Source organism: Symphodus melops (genome assembly GCF_947650265.1).
Source record: "Symphodus melops genome assembly, chromosome: 1".
Taxonomy (NCBI): Eukaryota; Metazoa; Chordata; class Actinopteri; order Labriformes; family Labridae; genus Symphodus; species Symphodus melops.
Window position 1 is genome coordinate 44,884,746 of NC_136691.1, and position 26,046 is coordinate 44,910,791.

The following is a 26,046-nucleotide window of genomic DNA, read 5'->3' on the forward strand; positions in this document are numbered from 1 at the left end:
AAAACAATGTGATTATGTCATTTAAAAAAATCAGGATTGTTTACATCAGTTAGTATAATCATGTTATTAATGTTCGGTTTGGTTTATAGCCGATCCAAACTTCCTAAAAATGGTTGCTCCACCTGTGTGTGCATCCCCACAGTTAGAGGTAGTGCATGAACCTGCATGACTTTGTTGTAAGATCTGTAGTTTGCCCTTGTGAGCTGTTTTGCTGTGTTTCAATACAAGGGGGAAACATTCATCACATTCAGGTTCTTTTTAATCGCAATCCTTTGCAATTTCATTCTGTGTCAGACTTCAGATGGAGGTGTCAAGTTTCAGAAAGTCCTAAGCTGAGGGTCAAAGTGTAAAAAGTAACATAACAGCAACTTGCACTAACATGTGTATCAAACATACACAGAACATGTTTTACAAGCCGTATAGCTCACTTGTTAATTGTCAGAATGAATGAAAATGTAACAGAAAAAACTTCTCTGATTCAGTCTGAAGAAAACAAAGTAGGTGTGATCACACTTATTTTCTGATGTTTGCCCTTCTCTCTCTCTCTCTCTCTCTCTCTCTCTCTCTCTCTCTCTCTCTCTCTCTCTCTCTCTCTCTCTCTCTCTCTCTCTCTCTCTCTCTCTCTCTCTCTCTCTCTCTCTCTCTCTCTCTCTCTCTCCCCATCTACAACACACACAAACGCTTAAACGCACACTTTTCCTCCACACTTGTCCCTGCTCTCCTCGGGTCACCAAGAACCAGATGCTCTTTACAGGCCTATGGAACCACTTCTGTGCTTTGTGCTCGTGATGTTGCTCTAGCACGTGTCTTCTTCTAATGAGGTCACCCAGTCTCCACACTCCCCTCTACATGCAGGGGAATTTAGGCCCATTTAATCTTGTAATTGGAAGTAAGAAGCTAACTCCTCCTCGGGTAAAAGCTTAAAAAGAGAAGAAAAGCAGAGCAGAGGGAAAGGTAGATGGATAGATTCTAACCACAAACTGCCCTTCCAGAACACATCCTGCCTGTTCCTGTTGTTCAAATAGTTGGTCCGAGCACATCCCATTGAGTTTCTGATCCAGCAAGAGAAAAGAGCACCCTGTGCCCTGGTGGAAAAACGTCACTGGTCTGCATGGTGTGAAACATGCGTACAAACATTGTTATGGATCTTGTCTTGCTAGGGTCAAGAAATCATCAATAGCTATTGACTCTGTTTCATGATTTATATTGAAACTATGTTAAATTGTGTTGCCACTTTGTAGAAATAAATAAACTCAAACAATGGAAGCTTCCTGCTGTAGAGTAGAAAAGAAAAGATGTCAAAAAGTATGTCAACCATGACTATGGTGATGGTTCACTGACACAGTCGGACTTTGACTCTGTCTTTTTGTAAAGGTTGGAGGGTTGTTACACATTAACACACTAACAGCATTGACAAAATATTGTGGTTTTGCCCTTGTTTGGTATCATTTTGTGAAGACCTGGCCTGTGTTCTGATTGTACACTGTGTAACTGGAGTGGACTTAGCTTCATGGTGTCAAAAGTGAAGCACCCAAAACCGGCCTTCTTTCCAATGACCGGGAGGGGGCACTTCCTTTGGAAAAGGGTTTCTATAATAAACTCACTAATAACTGCCACCACCACCTCAGTAAACATTTTCCAATCAGATAAATAGACTAATTTATCTTTATGAATTTGGCTACCTGATATTAATAAGTCTTTATCAAAGAAACCTGTAAACCCTGGGTCTATCTTTTTGGTGCCAATAAAGGAAGAATGTGAAACATGCTATACCCAAGTCTTAAAAACAGTGGCCCTTAAACCAGTGAGTGACATCAGGTTTTCCACCTCCTATACAGTCTACGGTTCTCACTGCGCATAACAAGTCTCTATATAACTCTTTGTCTGTGTGTCATCATGTGTTTCAAGCACAAGTATTTGTTCTGCTACCTTTGTACCCACACTGACTGTTTACGTCTGATCTCCAGGAGTCATCGGACAGCAGCAACACCACTGTGGAGGACGAGGATGTGAAAGGTAAGACTGCAGGGATTTAAAGTATGACAAATCCCAAAGCTGGAAAAAAAAAGAAGATAAATAACTGAAGTGTTTGCTGCGAGTTGAGTGGAACTTGAAACATTTTGGATCATCACTTGACATTTTGACTTTGTTGATATAGCAGTTGTGTTTGTTAAAGTTTCTTTGCTGCGGTTAGTCAGGAAACAACCTGTATAAAACATGGTCATCACATAATGCAGACAAGTAAGTTTTGAAATCACAATAGTTTGAAACAAGTGCAGGAAGATAGTCCACATAACCAGAACTTAGAGATAAAGGGTTAAAGGTTGTGCTTTAACAGTTTAAGCTTTGTTTTGCTTGATTGTTAAGAGCTCTGTTCTTGTTACCTAAGTAATGTGTGTTTCTGTTGCTAACGGAGACATACCTTAATTTTTATTAATAACGTTTTGCACAGTTGCACAATCTTTTTGAAATTTAGAAATTACAGTTAAATTTTCTGGCAGTCCAGCTAGCCTAAAACAGACAACAACAATATGTAAACTTTCAAAGTAGCATTGAGTATGAACATAAAACGTACATGTGGTCAAATGCCTTTCACTTACTGATGCCTGACCTCTTACTGACCTCCAATGGTGAGTGGCTGTATTGCTTCCTCCTGCTGTTTTTTTGTTTTAGACTCAAGAGTATACATGAGTGTGTGTAAGTGTTTGCGTTCCTGTTAAGTGAGAGGAGGGCTAAAAGAGGCCTTGTGATGCTGTCGTGGTTCGGCTTTCTCAAAAATGTTGAGCTGTAATCTGAATACTGAGACACACAAACACTTCTAAAATACCAACTAGCCTGTGTGGAGTGTCAACTTGCAGAGTTGTGTTCATGTGTTGACAGTGTTTGTATTTGTTGCTAGTGGCTACATTAGTAAAATGACAGCTACATGAGCTACTGTAATACCTTCACAAAATGCTTTTAATGCATAGACCGTTTTTCTGCAGTATGTGTGTCTGAACCGTTGGAATCTGTTTGATTGTGTGTGTGGTGAGTGTGTGTGTGGTGAGTGTATGGGTTGTGGCTCTGCTTATCTATGCCAACACACTCAAACAGCCCTGTTCTCCTTCATCCAGGCTCCGTACAATGCCTCTAAATCAGGTCATGAATGTATCATTTTGGTAGCAGGCATAAAGAACAGAATGTGCGCCTCTATCTCTTGGTCCTCCTCCCTTACAGAGGCAGGGCTGCCGTTTTCACATAGTCACTATTCAGTCACAAAATCACTGTTTCAGCTCTGATAGAGAATGTCTTTGTTATCCTGAAACTATGTTAAGGAAAGCCAGAGAATGTTAACTATTCTATTGTTTTTGTTTTCAGGATCATTATAAATCCTAAATTTGTTTTGGACAAAATGTACAACATTCCTTGCAGTTTTGTCCTTATAAAACCCTGACGGACATGTTTTGTTTTAAAAGTGTACGTCTCAGGTGTATTTCAGTATCCTGGATAGTCAGCTCACGCGTAATATTGTCCTCGATCTGTATATTTTGAATCTTTATGTTGTGTGTAAAACTTAATCTGAATACACAACATGTCAATTAGTCATTTATTTTTATCATTGTTAAAAATGTTAATAAAAGGAGTTGTTGCATGTTTTTTGTATAAAAAAAAAAAAACATTGCTTCCAAATATTTTTTACAGTGTTGATAATTCTGCACCATACTTCAGTTCATCTTTTACCAGCATGAGGTTATCCGTCCCTTGCACAGCCTTATTTTCAAATAGCCTCCCTAACACTAACAACAACAATATTCTCAAGTATTTCCACTACCTGGACATAAATGTTTTCAATTGTTTTTTGTCCAAGAAATGTCCAATTTATTTCCACAACTTGCTCATTTGAAAGTAACTTATTGTAAGACAGTTAAAGAAAGGTATCCTTTACTGTATCATACTGTACTTTCTTCCGCGATGAATTTTCTACCCTTCCAAGCTCCCAATCAGAGTTTAATCCCTCTATAGCCCCACTCCTCTGGCAGGAGCAAAGAGGGCAAGGGCACCTTGTGGGAGGGGGGGTGTTTGCTCAAAGGGGAGGTGTCTAAATATAGTGTTGGTAGCAGGAAATGGAGACGGAGTGCCCAGAGAGGTGTGAAAAACCCACCATTCTGCTAGCGCCACCCCTGGATAGCATTAGTCTCACACAGCAGTTTTCAGACACTTAAGATACGAACAGACATATAGAACAGTTAGCGCCAGGCTGAACTACAAGAACCAGGTGAGTGCAGGAGTAAGGGGAGTTGTGTTAGGTTGGAAGACTTTCTGTCATGGTGCCCTGTTTGGGAAATTGTCAGGTCAGTGAGTGCTAGACAGCTGGTTTGCAACCCAACACCTGTGCTGGCGTTTGGAGAATCTAAACACATAACTGTACTGTTACCCTCCAGACTTTTACAGGAGCAAAGATGTTACAGGCACTGTTTTCTGAGGGCAGCTCTTTACGAGTTGTCAAGCTATAGATTTATATTATATGTGGGACTGCTTAATGCACTGTATGAGTTAATATTACATTGCGTTTAACTACAAACCCTAAAGTTCCTATCTGTGGAATTTAAGAGCAAATTGCTTGGATATTTCTGCACGGCACTTTTAGTAAGTGATCAGCTCTCAGTCAAACGTGGGGGGCTGAACGATGATTTTTATTCTTTGAATTTCCTGTTGAGCTGCCACCTCAGTCCAGGAGAAAACCTGGCATTCACTGATAGAAATGCATTTGTTTTTTTGTGTTGGTCCTTGAGTAAGATTTATTCATGCTTGAAAGCATGCGTGAAAGGATCATCTTAAACCTCCACGTACAGTCGTGGTTTGTGATTGGAACCTCCTCCTCTCTTTCCAGCCAGTGTCATGCCACATGTTTTTTTTTTTTTTCTGCAGAGGCGCTTTTTCTCCCTCTGTTTGTCAATGAGTGTTCATGTGTTGCATTTCCCCCAGTGCCAGCTGATTAAACAGACGAGCGGTAATGAGTAATATCCAAATTGACTCTCATTATCATGGTCATCACCATTGTCATCATCCATTCTGTGCTGACTTCCAAGGCTTCCATTTGAGCCTCAATACAAGCTCACCCAGCAGCAGCAGATTTAAATCCTGCAGTAATGAAGTATCTAGTTCAATTAGATCTGGTAACAGAGGATTGTAATTCATCAGTGTTAAGCTCATAGACTTAAAAAGAAGTTGACATACTGGAGCTACCATGATGTCACTCATTGGTGAGGACTAGTATTTTGTAGCTTGGATTTGGCACTTTGGCTAGCGCCATCTTGCAGTTTTGGAGGGAGAAATGACTCTATTTGGGAAAGAGGTTGGTGCTGGAGAGAAGCTGAAGCATTAAGTTGTGATCTCAGAGTAGTGCTAGCTTGATTTGCAAGGTGCATTAGCAAGTCAAATAAAATGTTTTATTACTGGAATGCTAATTTTGGCAATGACAGAAAATGTGCTGGCAGCATAAAACAAACAGCTGACCCATTTAAGTGTTTTAAGTCCAACACATAGTTCAATAATATGGACTGTCCCTAACAAATAAATGAATGAATAAAATAAATATAGCTAAACAAAATGCCTGTCATGACTTCATGGCCCTGGCTTGTCAATCATATGAGAGTCACACCCAAAAGCATGTTATCATTTTTACAAACTATTTGTTGCGATCACGAGACCATATTTTACAAACTGAATATGCTGTTTACAAGCAGACATCAAGTCATTGTTGGAGAGAAAACGCTTTTTGAAAATGTTTAATGAGTTCATAAACTCTTTGAGAATTAGAGTCCACCTCTCAAATGATTGATCTGCTGTCACCACATCATCTCTCACTTGCTCTGCTCTTTCCATTATTCCTCACTGTCACATTTCTGTTGTATTGTTTTTATGTATGTATATATTTGGTCTCACTCTTATGTGTGTGCATGTTGTCAGGAAAGAGCTTAGACAACAGCTCGCTTAAGGCGCAGTCCAGCACAAGCTCCCAGCCTGATAGCTCTCAGGGCTCCTCAGCTGCTGTGCATTGTAAGTCAGCATGGCCCGCCAAATGCACCCCCCCCCCCCACACACACACACACACACCCACACACACACACCCACACACCCACAACACAACACAAGAGTAGATGGTTGTTCGTTAGTCTGGTTTTGCCCAAGGTTTCTGCCTCTTAAAGGTTATTTTTTCATTGGGTCTTTGGAGACAACAACAAAGATCTTTTGCCTGCTCTTAGTTTAAGTGTCTTGAAATAACATTTGTTCTGAATTGGCACTATACAAATAAAGACTGATTGATTGACACACAATCACACATGCTCCATTAGAAATTCACCTTGAACTAACTCTTCCGTGAGCATGCATTCCATTCAGCGTCCGTGCATGTATTAAAACAAACATCTGCTGTCATTTAGCAACAATAACACCCTGCCTTTTATAAACGTTTTATAAATTAGCACCATTCCTTCATCTTCAAATCAGACTGACTTTAACATCTAATAACTATATAAATGGTAAACAAAACAAGCCATTATGAAAAACAGGGAGATGGTGTGTAGTATTTTTGTTCCTATACTAGCCTGTCTTCCTCCCTGTACCACCCACAACACAGTTAGATAACTCTTTGTCTCTGCCTGCTGAACAAATGGGGAAAAGCAACACAACAAAAAACATTGTGTGTCAGACAATTCAAAGCATGAATTTTCCTCTTTGTCTTTCATTTTTCCCTTCTCTGTCTTCATGTCAGACTTTGTCTTAGGGAGCTCTTACAGTGTTACACTAAATGAGACTTCACTTCTTGTGACTGAATATATAATTATATTGTATATATGTATCAAACATATGCTTGATAAATCTCCCATTTTCTTATCAGTGGCTGTTGCTCAATACTGTAGATCAATACTTATAGGTAAATTAGCTCTTCTCATAACAGCCTGTGTGTGAATGTGAGTATGAATGGAACTATTCCACATCAGGTGTAAAAGAACTTTGAGAGGATGGAAGACTGTTAAAGCACAATGTAAGTGCAGTCCGCTTAACAATCATTTTTAGGACCTCTCCAGGACAAAGTTTGTTCATCTGAATGGCCACAGTTCTTTTGTCAATCTTTCATCAAAGTGCACTGTCTCCCATGTTCCTCCCTTCCTGCCTCCCGTACTCAGCGGCCACAAAGTTTGCTGACTTGCTGGGCTCAGTGCGTAGGGGCTCAGGGCCCACATCTGACTGTGAGGGGAGATCCAGCACCCCACCTCCTGCTGTCCTCTCCGCCCCCTCCCCTCCTCACACCCCCGTTGTCCCAATGCAGAGTGAGTAGAAAACAAGAACAGGAAGGAGAACCCAAATCAAGAAAAAGCTACCATGAGACTAAACAATAGCTAAATGTTCATCTATCAAAATAAATGAACAAGTCTTTGCTTCCCAAGTGTCCCTGTCCTATCTGGATTGTTTATGGTAGCACACTTCTTAAGTCAAGGAAAGTTGGATGTTGGTAAACTAGCATAAAAAAAAATGTTTTTACAATTTTTTGCCACTATTTACAGTACCCATATAAGAGTAACACGTGTCAAACCCCACAGTGTCAAGCTTATAAAGGAACTTTATAAAGAGACTTAAAGTAAAGCTTAAGTAAACAAGGAAACCATATTCTTATTTTATCAGCAGTGAAAGTTGAAGCTACAGGGCTGCAACATTAAAACAGTTTTTGAGCTCCCCAACCTGAGCGTTAGAGGAAGATGGCTGTTGTGTGAATGTCTTCTTTAACTTCATCATTCCATTGTATTTCCCTTCCTTACTGTTTCTAATCTGGCCTTTTGCATTCTTCCAACTACAAACCCACTCCTTTGTCATCCCTCTATCCATTGCCTGGAACATCCACTCAGTGTCTCGGCTCACAGACCTGGTAAGCAGCGTTCGCAGGGCGCCAGCAGCCCCTGCACCCGAGGTCGACGCTGCACCAGCACCGGTACCTTTCGCCAGACCCACCCAGCCACCCACACACACCACCTCCCCTCCTCCCCCTCACTCCCCCTCCAGCCCACCCCTGTCTCCCTCACAGAGTGAGTACAGAGCATCACCCACCCTGACCCCCGCACGGCAGCAGGTCACCTGGCTGAGTGTAATTAACAGTTTTTATGTTTTGCTTTGGTTAAAGACGTGCAGCGAGTAGAGTATGATGAACTGAACTGTTCCTCTGTCAGCCTATTTCACTATGTGGTTGTGTCCTTTTTGCCTCTGACTCTTTTTCAACTGTTCTTCAGTCTGCTATGGAAACCACAGCTAACAGCAGGTGGATTTATGTATCACTCGGTTTCTCAAGCAGTTGTTGCTTGTGTAGGTTATAAGAAGATGTCTTGTGTGTGTTCATTAATACAGCTTGTTTGACAGTGTTTCAGAAGCTGTATGTGTAACAATGTTCACTTGTTTGACATGAAGACTAATTCACGAGTGACTTAACGTGCTATTTTCAATGTTGCAGAATCAAATCCAACAAATCATAACACAACTTTGTCTTACTCACAATTTAATCTCCAACAGATGTTGAAACAGATCAGTTTCAGATTTTTTTTTTCAATACTAACAGTATTTTCAGTAAGTCTGAAAGTGCATTGTTGTTCTAACTGCCCATGCACCAACAAATGTGTTGCTGCGTCAAATAATGTAAATGATTAAAAAAAAATGTTTTCTCCTGCGTCCAATTGTTGCAGTCATTTTTAATTACCTCCTGATTATGTTTCTCTGCAGCACGTAAACAAGAAATCATCAAGATCACTGAGCAGCTGATTGAGGCAATCAACAATGGAGACTTTGAGGCTTATGCGTAAGTCTGAATGTTTTTTTGTGGTCTTTGTGAACTCTCTGATGAAAACAAAAGCATAACATGAATGTCTGGCTTCACTAACATTTCCTGTCCTTTCCTGTGCAGTAAGATCTGTGACCCTGGACTGACTTCGTTCGAGCCTGAGGCGCTTGGTAACCTGGTAGAGGGGATGGACTTCCACAGATTCTACTTTGAGAACCGTAAGATTGAAAGATTTTGCACTATTTGTTGTTGTTTTTCTTCTTTTAAATCTTATCATTTTCACTTGCTTCCGATCATTATATCTGCCATTTGAGTTTCAAACTACACAAACACACTTTATTAATATGATTCTCAAAATGGAGCTTAGAAAGAGAAATGTGTTGTTCTGTGCATCTCCCTCCATTACTGTAATGCCTTTGCTACGTTTCAATAGTCTGAAAGAGATCACGTTTAGGAATGTTTTACAAGTTATATGTGATAAAACAAATATTGTCAGAGAATTTAAACCAAAAACAAATCCTGAAAAAGGTAGACTTGTAAATGATGGCTGACAGCTTTAGTGTTACATTTTCCCATCACTTTCCTTCTGCAGCTCAACTTCCATTGAAAAGCCAGCGTTTTTCTTATTATACTAAAGGATGCCAGTTTGTAACACTGAGTAACAAGGCTTTCAGATCATTGGCTGTTTTTCATTATGCGTTCTCGTCTATTGTTTGCGTTCTTGATATTGAGAAACAGCCGTTTCCTTTTGTTTATTCAGTACATGGCTGTATTTTCTTTCACAGCTCAACTAAAATTAACTGGATGGGTAAATGTAGCAGAGTAGTTGTTACTGTGCACTTATTGTTGCTGTGTTGTCTCTCTCATTCTTTCTCCTATCGCTGTTCTTGTTGCCCTTTCAGTTTTGGCAAAGAACAGCAAGCCCATACACACCACCATCTTAAATCCCCACGTCCATCTCATTGGCGAGGAAGCCGCTTGCATCGCTTACATCCGCCTGACTCAGTATGTCGACGGCCAGGGTCGGCCGCGGTCCAGCCAGTCAGAGGAAACTCGCGTTTGGCATCGCAGAGACAGCAAGTGGCAGAACATCCATTTCCACTGCTCAGGCGCACCAGCCGCACCATTACAGTGAGGTACAACTACAGCAGTGGGATTACTGGGAGTTTTGACATTTCACTTGGCTGTCTTTACATTATGATAATATATTTCATCAACTGTGCAGCCTATTAAGAATTTACAATTTTTAATTGTTTTGCAAACTCACATGAGAGGATGTCACTCTTTATACCTGTGAAGCTGGATCCAATAGACTGTTAGCATAGCTTAGCATTAATTATCTAAACAGAATGTCTTGTCCAAAGGTCTATCCATCTATCTGTATTTATTTATGGAAAAAAATAAAGTATAAACCAGAGAGAGATCCCAATCGTCTAATCTAAGTCTGCTAGTGTTTCCTAAACTGTAGAACTAGTCCTTTAATTTAAAGGTTTAGGTGCCCTGATTTATTTATACTTTTGTTGTCAGACGTTTACTCGTGGGACTCCTGTTTTTTTGTTTTTCCTTTTAAAGGTAGAATGACAGTTTTTCTGCAAAGAATGCTCTGCTGGAGGGAGAAGAAGAGGAGGAAGGGATGATAGAACAAGTCTGTTGTTAGTTTGGGGACAGGGCTGCTTACCCTTCAACAACAACCTTCAACTACCCCCCCCCCCCCCCCCCCCCCCCCGTCTGTCACCTGTCCTACAACATCTTCTGACAACCATCAAAACAACAACAACAACAGAACGTCCAACAGCAAGAAGACCTTCACCCCTCCTGCTTCATCTGCTTGGGTGATTGGTGGAGACGGGGCTGTTTTCAGCACTCAGTGTGATTGCTCCTTCCTGTGGTCTGTCTCCCAATTTTTTGTAAAGCCAACCCTCTTGTCCTCCTGTGAATTCACACTTGTGTGACAAAAACACTGCACTGGAAATACAGTCTGTAAAGTTTTAAGTGAAATCTACTACTATCATTACTATATTATTATCATTGTTATTACGATTATTATTATGACACATTTGCAAATGTATGTAATTTGTATCATTCAAATTTCTTGATGCCAGTGGTTTATAAAGTTGAACTTTTTTTTTCTTTATCTTTTTAAGGAAGCATGTCTTTTTTTCCCATATTAACAGTAGCTGTTTATTATTGTTGCTTTTAAGTAGGAAACGATATTGGCTGTTTTGTAATTGGCTTTGTTTGCTAAAATATTGCTCCCAAAAACATGGGACATTATTTTGTTTGTTTGCTTGCTTGTTTTTTTGGATATCTTTTTGTGTGTTTGTGTGAATTGTGGTTATGGCAGCCAGACGAGCAGTGTGCACATTTTCTTGGATTGTTGGAAGATTTTTTTATTTTTTTTTTAACTTCATCATTGGGATGCGAACCCTGGGGGGATGTAACTTAACGCTGTGGCTTCCTACATCAAAACAAAATCCACAACCAATAAGATTTTATATACATATATATATATATACTGTCTATTTGGACAATAAAATATTAGCATAATTTCACAAATCAAATACAACTTGCTTACAGCTCTTCTTTAGTATGAATATTGTTATTTGATAATGAATTCAAACAAGTAAGTAGTGAGGTAAAGTTCTCAAACTTTGACAAATCATTTCCTGCTCAGTAAAACTATTTATGGGACAAACAAACATCTTTTTTTCTCATCTCAGTAGAATTACAACCATGGATAAACAAATTATCTTTCAACTTCCTACTGTATTTAGAAGAGCCATCTGCAGGAACCTGTGTGTTCCTTTGACCACACATATCCACCTTTCTTCACGAGCAGTAAGGCCCTTATCAGAATGAAAGTGTCAAGGGTGGGTGTATCAGGCTTCTATGTTCTGTTGTGTGCTTTTCTGGCAGTCCTTTGCTACAGGGTGCAATATTAGTGTGCAAGCATGTACAGGACATCCATTGAACTTTACTTTTTTTTTGGAGGTGTGTGCTGCGTGAGTAATATAAGAGAAAGGCTCTGTTTCAGAGGACATATCAGTCCCCTGCCCTCAGCGAAGGATTTTATTTTAGTTATGATTTGATTGACTGTCTCCACTTTTTTTAGATGTATTATCAGCTTTTTATGATTAAGAGTGCTGGTGCCAGGGGTTGGCAATACGCCGCAGCACTGAAAACTGTTTTTTTGTGGGGGGGTTGACTTGTAGTCCACAGTCTGTTTTTTGCTCTTGCACCGTTGGCTGCCTTCACATTTGTCTCTCCCCTATTGGTTAGACCAACAAAATTAAGAGACCAGGCAGTCGGTTTGGTGAAAAGTCCTCAGGTTTTTATTTATTTTGAATATTTATTTATTTATTTATTTTAGTTGATGTTTTTATTGCGCTTTGTTGTTGTTATATTGTACAGCTCTTGCACTTGTGCAAATAGTCTCTGTTCTTCAAAAGCAACACTGCTTCATGTATATCATGTTTTTTAAAGGAATAGTATGTCAAATTTGCATCCTGCATGTGTTTTTCTGCAAAGACCAACATGGTGTGATTTTCTGTTTTCAGCTATTTTCCTTTAGGATTGTTTTTTTTCTGATATTATTTGTTTTATTTTATTTTTCACTTTGGTTTGTTTGAGTGCCAGAGTTGAAGGTACATATTAGGGATTGTATTTTGTGTGAACTGTCCCTCTAAAAGCCTTTTTTCTAAGGCAATGGAAGTGTTTTTGGAACAGATTTTTCAAGTTGAACCACTGAGTCGTTTTGTACCCTTGTCTCATCAAGTACCAGTGTCGATGTCTAGTTGACCCCGTTTTATACTGAAATCGGTCAGAGGTTACAAAAAGCCGTTAATGCGGAATTGTGCTAACCTGCTAAGACCCCCCACACCTCTGCAAATAAGAAGACATAGCAGCATGTACAGTATAAAAGTGTTGTTCTTCTGTTCTTAGTGTTAACTAGCCTTGAAAGTCAATATAAGATTCACATATTTAAAACAAGGGAGTACACAGTATTACTCAACAACAACAACAACAACTAACTAGCAACATAGCTGGCATTTTTTCTTTGCATGACCGTCAACAGGACACTTGTTTTTGGTGGTTTTCTTTTTATTTGGTTTCATTTTCTACTGAATGCCGTTTTACTCGACTTCTCTATTGTCTCAGCTTTTAAAGTGCATATAACTATTTTTGTCTCAAGATTATATAATAAAGATGATTATAGTGATAAGGATGAAGATGTCATTGACAGTGGCACTATGAGGATTGCAACATTGACAGTGATAATGATGGTTATTTTGTAATGCTTTACTACCAGGTTCTTTGTTGCGCCTGCATATCACTTTGAGGAACAGCACCTGAGCTCCAGCAGGGGGCGCACCAACACACAGATAGATAGATGAATGTGGCTTCACAAAAAAAGATGTCCTAAGTCTTAAATCTAAATTAAAATGTAGTCAGAGTCAACACTTGAAATATAAAGAATAACTAAACTGTGACATTGTTATATTTTAACAGCTGCACAATTATGAGAAAAATGAGCATCCTGACTACAGTTTGACTTGATTATCGTTTCATGACTGTTCTCATTCAATTTGAGATAGAAATGTCTTTAAAATAAATGTACCAACAAATCTGATGCATGTGGATTCTGTGTGACTGATCAAAGCAGAGGTCACGGTTAAGATTATGTAGATGAATTGTGCAGCTCTACATAAGAACAATGATTCTGTTCAGCGCTCCTTTCGACTATTTGGTCTGATGAACTTGTGTTACTGAGATGATCTGTAGCTGCTTTGTTCACTCTGAACCTCTGCAGGCAGTGACTAAGCTCTACTGACAACACTGAGCTGGCTTCTCTTTGAAGGGTGTCTGTCACTCTCTCTCCTGTTCCTGCGTTTGCAACTTTATTCAACCGTTTTTCTGCAGCAGCTTCTTTCTAATTTCCGCAGGTCTCTTCCTGTCAGTTATCTTCTGTATAATGATGTGAATCCTCTAGTTCTCTGATTCTTCAGCTTATTGCTCTGTTCTCTTACGTGCTACACGTGTTTCTATAACTTCAAGAAAATGTGTTAAGGTGTTATCAATAAAAGGATCGTTTAAATAGAAAAGTGCATTTCACTTTCTGTGGTAACGGCAGAACAGCTTTGAGTTTTATTGATTGAAGTCAAAAGACAAAAGAACTCATTCCGGTTTGTAATAGAATATTCTAAAAAAGGTTGAAAGCAAAAACATTGATCCACAGTTTACCGGGTCCTTTCAAATCTCAATGACTTAAACTCAGCTCCACCTCCATGAATGATCAAAATAATGAAATAAATGCTGCTTTTAACTCACGAAGAGAGCATGTTCGAGGTCAAGGTTAGAGTGACCACAGCTTGACACACACAGCTCATTTATGTACAGCTGTATACACTTAAAGAAGCACAACTATGACAGAAGTTTTAATTTGTTTGCCATAAAATTAAATACTGAAATCAAAAAATCTGCCTTTCATGAAATCTGAAATCTGCCTTTCATGAGATACACGTACGAATAACAGCTAAAATGTTACATTAACGTTCACTGTTCGGTACATTTTGAAAACGGTTGATAATCAAGAAAAAACATCTTTGCAAAATAAATTCTTTTAATAAATAACTTCAGTTATTTACTAAATAATTTGAAGAGATTGAAATTGAAAGACTTATTTTGAATTATCAAAAACAAATGTCAGATTAGATTAGATTGTTTTCTAATTATGATCTAAGGATATGTGAAATAAAAATCAGATACATGCAAACAATTTTAAAAATTAATCATTTCAAGGATTCAAAACCTTCCCAGATTTTTCTGTATGATCAAGGCACATTTTGTCCGAAATTGCTTCACAGAAATGATATTGCCTATATTTGCTGATTACATTGTGTAAATTCTATTTTTTAAAATATGTCCCACTTAGAGACAACATTTTATGTTGTTCCTATTTCGTTTTATGTTTTCACAAAATCCAAATTAAATGATTTTCAACTTTCAAGAAATAATTGGAATTCTTTTCAACTGAGACTTAAACTCCTTCCATTATCCTTATGTAAATAGATCACTCAGGCCTCCTTGCCCTCCCTGATCATCACAGATTTTGACTTCAGCTGTTTAAGCATTACAAGCTTCTCCAATTTCAATAAATGGGAAATGTCTCTCTGTGAAAGCTTTTCTGTGTGTATACAGAAGATGTCCCATCTTCAGGGTCGTAGAAGGACACCTCCCCCTTGTCATAGTCAAGATAGACGCTGATCCTCTGAAAACTTTTAATCACTGACTGTCTTACCAAGACCATTTGTGTATTTTCCACTGCGATGCAATAAACACCAGATTCCATTTTCTGATGTTGTAGAGCTCACTCCCTTCCTGTCCACAGACTCTTTAGCCAAACCAACATTCCAGTCAGGATGATCACCCACCTTCACCTCCCAGCTGTGTTTCCCTGAGCTGAAGCTCTCAGAGCCCAGAACAGTGGGATACTTGATGTTTCTCTCAGGATTGTCAGGAAGCTGCTGCTTTGTGTCTCCACGTCTCACACTGGTCAGATCATCAGACAGACAAAGCCGGCCGTTTGCAGTGTTTGGGTCCAGAATGACAGGACTGAAGTGGACCCTGTCCTTCATCTTCTCCCAGACTCTGAAGGACAGGTTTCCCAGGTGTTTGGCGACATCGATCAGCGCTCCTGAGACCAGCTGTGGATCTGACACTGAGCACTGGACTCTGGCTCTGGTCTGAGTGGTTTTATAACTGCTGAGGAAAGACGCACTGTGCTTCTGCAGCTCTTCTTCAACAGCACAGATACTTTGTGACACCGAAATCCTGACCTATAGTGTATCTATTGTAAACTGTGATAAGTTGAAGTAACATAAAAGTTCTTTACAGTAGCGGCCGGACCTCCATCGTGGGTGTAGGAGGCAGGCGGGTTCAACGAAGGTCGCCCCCCAAAAAAACCAGAGGGGTATCATCATTATTGCCACTATCATCCCTTGACTGGTTGACATCTTTTATCCAGATCAAGACAAATGCATGAAATATTTGTGGCGTCTCTGCTGCCAGCTCTTTACCGTGACATCTACTTAATATTTTTGTTTAAATTTGGTTTATTTTTTTGTGTGCTTTATTTTAATCTACTCAATTTAAACAGGTTATTCTTTAGCAACTGATTTGAGTTATATTAACTCAACTTTTAACAAGGTTAGATGTAATTAATGTGTGCGATCTGCTGCCTCAAATTTATTGAGTAGTTAATGTATATCTCTTTTTACAGTGTAGCCTATAGCCTACACAACTACACGCATAGTAAGTTACTGCTAACAAAATATTTACATTGAGTAGATCTAGGCCTACTATAAACACATGTATGGCTATATGGATATAAATATGAAAGGTAAGTATTTAATGAATAAACAAGCATAATATTATACAAGATTATTCCTTGTAAAATAGTAAACAATAATTGACACTTGTTAATTAATGCAACAACGACGAGGTTGGGGATTATCCGAAGAAAATGGATGGACAGATGGTTGGATGGGGTAAAAGATGACTTCTTACTGGAAGACATGCTAGCAGTCTGCCCTCTGGTGAAAGCTCAAAATACCATCAATTGTCTTTTCTCTAATATGATTTATTATCATTATTTTACAATTTACTGTAAATTCATTTGGATCGGAAACAAATCTGTTAAGAGTACAATACAATCTTCAGTGAATATAAGCCAGGCAACCTTACGAATGGGTCACCTTTGGTTCTTAAGTTTGTTACTAAAATCTCGTTGATGCAGTTTGAACAGAAGCTGTGTTTGCAGCTCAGAGACGCAATATCTATAGATCTCCAAAGAGACTCAGGAACTATAATATAACTCCAATTAAGTTTCAGCAAAAAACATTGTACCTTTCTTTAATAACCAATGGCTGACATGTTTACCACCAGATGGATGGAGTGATATTTTTCAGTGAGCAGCCTCTGACAGGCTTATCTCTCCATTGTTAGAGCATAGCCACTACATATTTTGCACATACTAAGACATTTGTCTTTAAATTGCTTCTAGTAAAAAAAAAAAAAAAGAGAACACCTTTCACACACTTATGAAACATATTGTGAAACATATTTTAGAAAATAATCACTGGGTCAACTCATGTGGTACACATTACATTAATTTAATTAAATAACCATACATTCTGCCAACACAGTGAATAACAATGTAAAATCTACATTGCCGTAACAAGACCTTTTGTTGAACAAAAAACACACAGGCACAAGAGTACAAGAAATTTTTACTTTTTCATTGCACTTTAACAGAAATGTCATCGAAAAACATAAATATGTAAAAAAAATAATAATAAAAATCTAGAAAAAAACAAAAACCTGCCAGTTTGCCAAGCATTTAAAATCAGGCCAGTTTGACAAGTCTCTCACTTGCCTCCCACAATTTTTTTGCAACACCTGAGTCTCTTGCAAAAGGACGCAGAGTCGCAGGTCTGCAGTCGCTGAAGTAACCACCACTGTTTTTGGCTGCTTCATCAGATACAGCACAGTAGATGACAGTCTGGGCTCCGATCTCACAGGGCACAAAAAACATCCACATGATCACCTGCATCAGCATCCGGAACAGGATGGAGAAGTGGCATGTCCAACCACTTTGAACAAAACCTATGACAACATGTGTGAGAAGGAAATATTAGGACAAATACTGTAAGTGTGTCAGGCATTTACTGGCAAAGCTTCATTTCTGTGGTGAGCTGTGCCAAATTTTATTTACCATTGCCATTTACTTCACATGGCACACTCAATGATAAATACCCTGTACAATCCTGCTTCAAAACATCTGAATTATCCTTTCACAATTTGATTTTACTTTAAACTTCAGGATTTTGAACTGCAGATATATAAATACTCCAAAGCTTATGATAACAAACAACATTTACTAATAAGACTTCAACCAAAATAAACACACTGTCCCACCACTATCTGATCATTTAACTTCATGATTTTTCATATAAAAACTTGTTTTTTAAGTCCTACCAGGGTGCACAGCATATGATGTCACTCCTTTCCCCTCAGTGATACGAGCCAGCTCCTGACTGAAGTAGATATTGGCCAGCTTGCTGCGGCAGAAGGTGAAGAAGGGCAGCAGGTTATAGTTGAGGTCCTGAAAGTCGAGTTTTTGGTATTTGTAGCTGGAGCATGTGAGGGTAACCACCCGGCTGGGGGCACATTCCTTCAGGCGAGGCAGAAGCAGATTGGTTAGGAGGAAATGGCCCAAGTGGTTGACACCAAAACACATGCTGAAGCCGTCGTCTGTCCAGTCAAGAACACTGGGCATGCCTTAAGGAATAGAGAGGACAAAAAAGTTCAAAACTATCAAGTCATTGAATCATACAAATGCAGATGTGCTGTGTACAGCACGGTCAGTCTTTATAGCATAGCAGGGTGGAATGTACAGCATGTTGGACTTACTCCAAACAAACTGGTGATATAATATCATGTCACTTAATGATTTGTTACTTTAGATCATACAAGACAAGATAATTACATATTAATAAAGACTAAAACAAAATCTTCAAATCTATAATGCAATGTCAGCTGGATAACATTTGGCCAATCAATCATAGGTTATATGCAAAAGTTTGAATGAAAAATGTCCTCGCTTTTTTTTCTACAATCACGTTTATTACATGTATTAAGAGAAATGTGTGGATTTGACTTCCTCACCTGCATTATTGATCAGGATGTCCAGCCTCTTCTCTCTCTGGAGGAAGCTCTTGCAGAATTCCCTCACCGACTGCAGGTTGGCCAGATCCAGCTCCATGTTCAGGACGTTAAGGCTGTGACTCTTGAACTTTATCTCCCTTACAGCCTTTTCTGCCTTTTCCACGTCTCTGCAAGCGATTATGACACGGGCACCTCTCATCGCCAAGGCAACAGCTGTCTCCTTGCCAACGCCAGAATTCCCACCTGCAAAGGAATAAATCTGGTATTTAAGGTGATCACAGTCTCATGTTAAAGTTAAATATAAGGTACATTAGAAAACTTTTTGGGTTAATACGTTCTGATTAAAGCCACAGTGAGCTTCACATACTAAGTGAAGTCCAATAACAATTACCAAATCATGTGAATTGCAATAAACATTTCTTAAATTAATATTACCTGTTATAAGAACCGTTTTGCCATCCAGTCTTTTTAGGTCGGTGCAGTACCTCCTCTTTTTCAACCATTTTAGAATAAAAAAAGAAACTAAAGAAGCAATAATTGTGTAAAGAAAATACATTTTCCTTGTATATCTTCTCACATAAATGATGATGTTGCTGCTTTTGACAGCCTGGAGCTAACCTTCGCTAGCTTTGTTGGGTTGTTATGGTAAGCGAAGTAAAACGTCGTTCCTCTCGACTTTCACTCCATTCTTGTTTCTGTCGTATTAAAAGCAACGTCGTTCAAGACGGAGAAATAAACAAACGATGACAGATATTTAATTTCATTCAACAACCCTTCTTCCATTCATTCTAACCAGCTAAATGCGGGGACGTAGATATGCGCATGCGTCTAACTGTATTACCGCATTGTCTCGCGAGAGAATATTAATTCCGAATAAATAGACTACCGGTACTTTTCATCGCTCACATCCAGGCTAAACAGACCTCATAAAAAGAGACGCTGTGTTTTTTTTGTTTTTTTTTGGATATCAGTATAGACATTAAACGTGTTTCAAAGTTACACCTGCAGTGTGAAAACATGCCTGCGGTAGTTAAACATCTGTTAATTCATAACTTCATAATTACCATCCAAACTGTCTCTGAAAGACCTTTGGTACGTACACCCAGTCACTTCACTGTTTAGTTATTTAGTGTCACATTCAAACACTCTATGGTCAAAACACACTGGAAAAGCAGTCTTTTTTTTCTCCTATAAACATGAGAGACAACTTTCGAGGCACTTTTTGTCTCTGTGTTTTTTTTCTTTATGTTGCTTCTGAAACAGCTGGTAAGTCATCCTTAAAATTTGTTTTATGCGTTAAGTTGAACAGTTGATTTGGCACAGCAAGCTATGATGCAGAGTTTTAAGTTTTTTTGTGCTGAAAATGTTGTTTTTTGAAGCATTGAGCTGTTTTTTTTTTTTTTTTACTAGTAGTTAAAGTGCTTGTTTTTGCAGTAGGGCAGTCATGCAGGGGGAAGTGTGGAGACATTATGGAGGAGTGCTCCTGCCACACAACCTGCGTGACCTTGCTAACCTGCTGCGCAGACTACAATCAGTCCTGTTTGCAGGTAACACCTTACTCCAGCTCCATGCTGGGTGGAAGAGCTCTCATGATCCTCAATTTGGTCCTTCATCCTGGTGGGCAACTTCACTGCAGGTTTTTGTCTTGTTTATGTGTGCACGTACTGTCCCAAAGGACAGTTTCTACACTGTTACACACACACACACACACACACACACACACTCTCTCAACATGATTTAAAGCTTACATTACTTGTAGGGTTCAAACAGTATGAAGTTAATGGGTGTTATTAAGAAAATAAATACTGTCATATGTTTGGCACTAGTTCTGGTTCTGGATGTATTGTATTATCCAATAATGTTTATAATTTTTTGTTCACATTTTTTTTATCTTCAGTAGAGACATTGCAATGTGGATGAGAACAACATTCACATGGATAAAGTAAATTTTGTAACTCGGACAAAAAAATACAGAACAAAATATTTCAGTAGGGGCTATATTCTCTGAAACAGTGAAAACTGAAAAAGTGAATATTGCATCATTATGTTTGACTCAACTTATTGGATAGAGAACTTCTCAAGCAGAATATTGTTACAGTTTTCTGATGAAGAAAAATAGAAAATGTAGAAAATGCTCCCTGTCAATATTGTAAATATTGTATTCTCTCATAATGAAGCATGAACATAATTTCAGTGTTAGATTTATTAACAGTGATTTTATTTAACTTCTTATCACGTTAAATTACAATCATTGACTCATGTCTAAAGCAGTAAATTCCAGAGATTAACTTTTTCTTTTAGATTGTTCTTAAATTATATATTTTTTTAATATGCTGTCAGGCAGATTATCAGAGTCTGAACAAGGGAAATTGGAACAAAGAACTGGTGTTGGCAAACTAAGAAAATTATGTTTGTCTGTTTCTCTTGCAGGTTTAAAGGCAAAATTGACCAAGAGGGCTTTATTGACGCTGAAGGCCGTGCTCACTGTATCACCCCTTTATTGTATGAGACGGGTTTGGTTCCATTTAATGTCTCAACAGATGGACTAAATTTTGACAGATCAGGAGAGTACTTGTCAGGTATGTGACTAAATATAAAAACGCTGATTTTCCATATCATATTTGGAAAAAGCTTGTTAGGTTTTCATTGTTGTTGTAGTTTAGTGTTTCTGTCCATCTTTTTATTTCTACATCTCCCTGAGAAACCCTCACTTCATAGCTACCTGGCGGCAGCATATTTGTAGGTTATATAGAGCAGTGGTTCTCAAAGTGGGTCGGGACCCAAAAGTGGATTGCGGAGCCATTTTCAGATGGTCGCTAACATGTGACTGGAAACAAAAAGGGTAAAATGTCTCTAAAGCACTCCTAAAATATGTTGTTTTTTATTTCCTTCTCTTTGTTGTGTCAAATATTTTGTGACATTTGAAGTCCAGACTGCATTCAGTAAATCTGATCCCAAACTAAAGCAGAAACTAGAGCAGTTGAGAACCTCTAATTATGTATGTTTTTCTTGTCATTAGTGTAATATTTTATGATGTATTTGTATGTTTTTACGTCTGTTTTTAACTCATCACAAAATGCTTAGTTTAACTTTAGATTTTCTGGTAAAGTTTATGTTTTCCTTATAAACAAATATTACCTAACAAACTCCTTTAAGAGCTTTAAAATATGTTCTTACTAAATAAAAAACTATGAAGTGGTTTCAGAGAGTTCAACAGACCTGAGACACAGACAAGACATCTGCTGACCAACATACAACTATCTCTGCAGCTTTTTCATTAGAAGTTGTAATTTATCAAAATGTCTTTTTTTTGCGGGTTTTGTTTTTCTTTCGTCTTTGGTTGGTTCATTACCTGACACATAATTCTTTTAGATCTGAGTTGTATGTCTAAAGCGGACTTAACTCCCCATTCTAAAACTGAACCTGCCATAGAATTGCTTTAAGCCTGCAATCTTTCTGCTCGTCAAAAGGGAGCAACCTCTTCAAGTCAAAATACCCTACTACTCCACTACTTGTTGTAGACATTTGTCACCACAGCAACCTGTCAATGTATACAGAGGGATGTATAAGGGGAGGCAGTGTTCCCCCCCCCCTTTAGATGGTGATGGCCACAATGCAAAATTTTAGGCAAAAACGTTGTGCAAAGACTAATGTTGAAGTCAGTGTGGCTACATCCACTTTTAATACACAGTCTATGCTTTGGATTATGAAATCTCTTTCTAAATCAAAACATGAACTGTTTATAATTGTCTTCAATGTATTAGTGCACCCCAGTAAAGCTGACCCTGCCTTTGAAGTCATCCTGGTGAATGCGTCACAGTGGCAGAACTACGGCCTCCGAAACAACACAGAACGGCTTGAGATGATGTGGAACCGCTCTCTGATTGCAGCAGAGAAGGTCAACATTGAGCTGTGGGGTTACAGGGAGTCCAGCTGGAGCACAGAGGCAAGAACAGGCAGATCACCATCTCTGCAGGCCGAACTGAGCTATCTGTACTCTGTGGGCAGGAATCAGCCAAACACTGGGGCCTTCAGCTTCGTCCCTGAGCCCTCACAGGAATCCTCCGACTGGGAGCTGGGGAATATTCGAATCACTGTCAGTTCAAAGTTAGAAGGAGCAAGGTATGCATATTACAAACAAGCATTGTAAGCAATTTTCCAGTGTTTAAAAAAAGCATGCAAACCAAGAATTACTCTAAAGAAGATTTTTTGCTTATATGTAGCCAATGCTTTGCTATCAACATATTGCACATTCAATTACAGTAAGACTGTCACTCTTTACCCTGGAGAATGAAGGACCATGTCTTTATCTTTTCTGATATTTTATTGATTAAACTGACTCATTAATTGTTGAAATAGATAAAGATATTTTGTTTTTCAACTATAACTATAACATTGATTCTAACTTCTTTTGAAAAAACTAGATCTAGTAAAGAACCTTAATAAATCTGAGAGTTGTTTACATGCAGGGATGTGCAGTGTCTCTGGAGTGGAGGTCATGTGTTAGCCTGGCACTTGGAACAGACTTTCAGAGATGACTCTGCAGCATGGGCCAGAAACAAGTGTCTGCAGTGGGACACGATGGAGAAGAAGCTGCCCAACTTCCTAGATGAACTCATCGACTGTCCATGCACCCTGGCTCAGGCCCGAGCAGACACGGGCACGTTTCACGTGAGTGCACTTTATCATTGTTTGATGATGTAACCATAAACACAATGAAACTGCAGCTGTAATAATGTAGCATCATTGCAATCAGTTTTGATCACACAAAATATTTTAAATTCTATATATTGTATGAAAACGTGATTTTTTTTCGCCAGCTCAATTAAAAACATTATTGTACAAAGATTCTGATTGATGCTTGACTGTTTAAAGAGAGTATCACCTATTTGGTAAAGTCAAGGTTATTCAGTTTTTACTTGTCACTGTTTACTTTAGTACTTTAAATGATATTGTTACGACTGTGGGGAAAACATGTGGTGTGGTTAGAATGAAGGGGATTGCAGGCATAATGTTACACATTATATTTGATCAATTATTACTTTTCGAGAGGAAACGTAAAATAAATGTAAAGATGGTTTTTATTCAATTCAGAAATGCAAGAATTCTATCCAGCTGGTATGCTCATCATGCCTAAATCAGAGTCTCTGAACAGCGTTTTAATCGCTTGTGTTAAAGTCAACTGAATTTAAGGCAACTCAATCAGTATTGTTTCTTAATATTATGTGTAAATAATACGAAATTGTATTAAATCATCATTTATGTATGCACTGTGTTATTTCAGACTGACTATAGCTGTGACATTGAGCGGGGTAGTGTCTGCACTTACCACCCAGGGAGTGTCCACTGTGTCAGAGCAATTCAGGCCAGGTAGGACGAGAGGACCAATCACTGGCTATTTAAAAAAACACATTGTATTATCCCTGCTTAATATGATTTTATTTGCATAATTCCAGTCCAACATATGGCTCAGGGCAGCAATGCTGCTACGACAGCACAGGAGCTCTAGTTCTGACAGGAGACTCAATCGGTGGCAGCACCCCGGACAGAGCTCACGACTGGGGCTCCCCTCCGTACGGGGAGCCACCACGGGTGCCTGGATACTCCCACTGGCTTTATGATGTTGTAACTTTCTACTACTGCTGCCTGTGGTCAGACAACTGCCAGATTTACTTCAACCATCGACCTTCTAGCGGATGTCACAACTACAAGCCCCCAAGAGCTGGTGAGACTATTCGCAAGATGAAGCAGACTACCACAACCTGCTGTACAGATATCAAAGATCCATCCATTATCTTTACCGCTTTACTGTTTGGGGTCGTCGGGGGGAGATGTCAAAGATGCAAAACTGAAATTAAAACTCATAGTCATGCTAAGTATCACAGCACATTCACTATTAAAGAAAGAATGTGCGACATTTTACACAGAAATCCTGTAAATCCTCTTGAAATGTCTCTCTGAGTCATGACTGTGAGAAGCAGGAGTCCCAGCAGGTTATCAGTGCTGTGTTCACATTAGGTTTACATGGGCAGGACAGCCTTGTATATAAAGCTGTTTGTGTTGATTATAGTAATATAATATGATATGGTATGTCTTCCTTTTTCTTGACAATGTGATGTAATTTTATATACACTATCATAAATAGGAACAGAATCTTGGGGAAAGTCTGTAAAAGCACCTCCCACACAGTAAGAAACAGAGTTCGGGTTTACAGTATGTGTGTGTTAATCTTGATATAAGGCTCTGTGTGGCTTCACACACTTACTGTAGTTTGCAAATGTAAACTCCAAGAGCAGGTAATACCAGATCAGCTCGAAGGAGAAGTAAATATATTACAGCCTGCGACTGAGTGTTAAGATGTGGAAATATATTAGATCATACAACTCACGGCCTGCTCCCCAGAGACTTTAAACACAGCTGCAGCTCACAAACTGAGATTATAAAAAAGAAAACAGTGTTTTGAAGAATGAGATATCAACAGCACACCTTAAAATGAGAATTAGATTCAAGCTATCCTCGCTGTGTTTCTCGACGTCCTGCAGGTGTCGTCCTCGGGGATCCACATTTCATAACGTTCGATGGCCTCAGCTACACTTTCAATGGCAAAGGAGAGTATAACCTTGTGTCATCGCCGGACAGAGAGCTGAGTGTTCAAGCCAGAACAGAACAGGTGAAACTCAAGAATGGTGAGTCCACATTTGATGTGAAAGTCCTGTCCGTGTCCTTTCTTTGAACTCCATGAGTCTGCTGTATCTCTCTATTTTGTTTCAGCCCGAAGCTTTCTCTGGATTAAACATGTTCCAGAACTTCCTCGGAGATAAATATTTGACTGTTTGATTAATCCTTTTTATCAGGCACAAAACTGATTATCTACCTCGAGAGTTTGTTCAGACATCTAAACGTTGTTCTCCTGTTGAATATTCTTAGTCTTTCTTTGCTTGCACTCTTTGCACTCTTGTTAAAGCCTTATCACATTAAACACTCCTGATCTTGGCTCTGTTATAAGAAAGCGTATTTCCTGAGTGCTCTCTTGTTGTCACTCTACTGGGGTCAGATAATTCAAGAAGAACAGATGTTTGTATCATTGTTTAGAAATACCTCCAAACCATTACACAACAACCATGTTTCAAGTGACTGTAGAGTGCCAGATGACATTAATATTGTTCTCATTAGATCAGTGGAGTCAAACATCTGGATTCATTTGATACTGCAGAGACATAAGCCATGATCAAACCATTGACTTAAGGGTACTAAGTACATAGTCAAACAGCCACTAAGGTCTAACTTTGTGATATTTATGTCCACTAACCAGGTACCTTGGCAAAAGCCACAAGGCTATCATCAGTGGCTATGAAGGAGAAAGCCTCAGATCTCATTGAGGTGCGTCTTGCAGGGGTTCACCTTCAGGTGCTTAGGAACCAGAAAGTCCTTCCGTTCACCGAGCAGAGATTGGTGGACCTGCAAGGTGAAAAAAGTCACACACTTCTCCGGTTAACTTTTATAGCAATATGAAG

General features: G+C 38.9%; 4 protein-coding genes and 1 long non-coding RNA gene across 44 annotated transcripts in view; 2 read left to right on the plus strand and 3 right to left on the minus strand.

The window, feature by feature from the left end:
• camk2b1 (calcium/calmodulin-dependent protein kinase (CaM kinase) II beta 1) overlaps window positions 1-11,353 on the plus strand; it is a 66,551-nt gene extending 55,198 nt beyond the window's left edge. For 22 of the 33 annotated variants that reach the window (XM_079337201.1, XM_079337180.1, XM_079337194.1 and 19 more), the window contains 5 exons: window positions 1,968-2,016; window positions 8,749-8,824; window positions 8,930-9,024; window positions 9,709-9,942; window positions 10,379-11,353. In XM_079337201.1, the coding sequence (XP_079193327.1) occupies window positions 1,968-2,016; window positions 8,749-8,824; window positions 8,930-9,024; window positions 9,709-9,941 (453 nt within the window). In that variant the 3' untranslated portion in view covers window position 9,942; window positions 10,379-11,353. Of the gene's footprint in view, window positions 1-1,967; window positions 2,017-5,949; window positions 6,040-7,169; window positions 7,314-7,886; window positions 8,064-8,748; window positions 8,825-8,929; window positions 9,025-9,708; window positions 9,943-10,378 lie in introns of all 33 variants that reach the window. The other 11 variants (XM_079337204.1, XM_079337177.1, XM_079337188.1 and 8 more) reach the window with 1 other exon arrangement.
• Window positions 10,961-14,176, minus strand: LOC306819860. The gene is made up of 2 exons (XR_013778614.1): window positions 11,550-14,176; window positions 10,961-11,475 (listed from the first exon to the last, which is right to left on the minus strand). It is a non-coding gene; the product is annotated as an uncharacterized lncRNA (long non-coding RNA).
• A 20-nt stretch (window positions 14,177-14,196) lies between these two features.
• Window positions 14,197-15,718, minus strand: LOC306818191 (zinc-binding protein A33-like; the record flags this gene model as incomplete). The annotated part of the gene is given in 3 exon segments (XM_079335589.1): window positions 14,197-15,087; window positions 15,089-15,642; window positions 15,713-15,718. Coding segments are annotated over 3 exon segments (693 nt in total). The 3' UTR covers window positions 14,197-14,954.
• Window positions 15,719-16,956: 1,238 nt separating this feature from the next.
• On the minus strand, window positions 16,957-19,336 carry LOC306819908 (retinol dehydrogenase 14). Its single transcript, XM_079337531.1, has 4 exons — window positions 18,968-19,336; window positions 18,533-18,775; window positions 17,843-18,145; window positions 16,957-17,470 (listed from the first exon to the last, which is right to left on the minus strand). Exons 1-4 carry the CDS (start codon window positions 19,086-19,088, stop codon window positions 17,211-17,213), a joined length of 927 nt encoding a protein of 308 aa, XP_079193657.1. The 5' UTR covers window positions 19,089-19,336; the 3' UTR covers window positions 16,957-17,210.
• Window positions 18,788-26,046, plus strand: part of susd2 (sushi domain containing 2) — a 33,812-nt gene continuing 26,553 nt past the window's right edge. For 4 of the 8 annotated variants that reach the window (XR_013778616.1, XR_013778617.1, XM_079337478.1 and 1 more), the window contains exons 1-9: window positions 19,462-19,798; window positions 19,967-20,168; window positions 20,963-21,111; window positions 22,297-22,654; window positions 23,002-23,203; window positions 23,817-23,902; window positions 23,989-24,257; window positions 25,075-25,218; window positions 25,845-25,997. Coding sequence is in view for 6 of the 8 variants with exons in the window: in XM_079337478.1 (XP_079193604.1) it covers window positions 19,729-19,798; window positions 19,967-20,168; window positions 20,963-21,111; window positions 22,297-22,654; window positions 23,002-23,203; window positions 23,817-23,902; window positions 23,989-24,257; window positions 25,075-25,218; window positions 25,845-25,997 (1,633 nt within the window). In the remaining 2 variants the exon portion in view is untranslated. Of the gene's footprint in view, window positions 18,838-19,461; window positions 19,799-19,966; window positions 20,169-20,962; window positions 21,112-22,296; window positions 22,655-23,001; window positions 23,204-23,816; window positions 23,903-23,988; window positions 24,258-25,074; window positions 25,219-25,844; window positions 25,998-26,046 lie in introns of those variants that run through there. The other 4 variants (XM_079337479.1, XM_079337475.1, XM_079337476.1 and 1 more) reach the window with 4 other exon arrangements.

Coding starts and splice junctions, on each gene's coding strand:
- LOC306819908 (XM_079337531.1), bottom strand. CDS start 19,088: ATGTATTTTCTTTACACAATTATTGCTTCTTTAGTTTCTTTTTTTATT. Junction 18,776..18,967: donor CAAAACGGTTCTTATAACAG/GTAATATTAATT, acceptor ATTCCTTTGCAG/GTGGGAATTCTGGCGTTGGC. Junction 17,471..17,842: donor ATCATATGCTGTGCACCCTG/GTAGGACTTAAA, acceptor ATGTTGTCATAG/GTTTTGTTCAAAGTGGTTGG.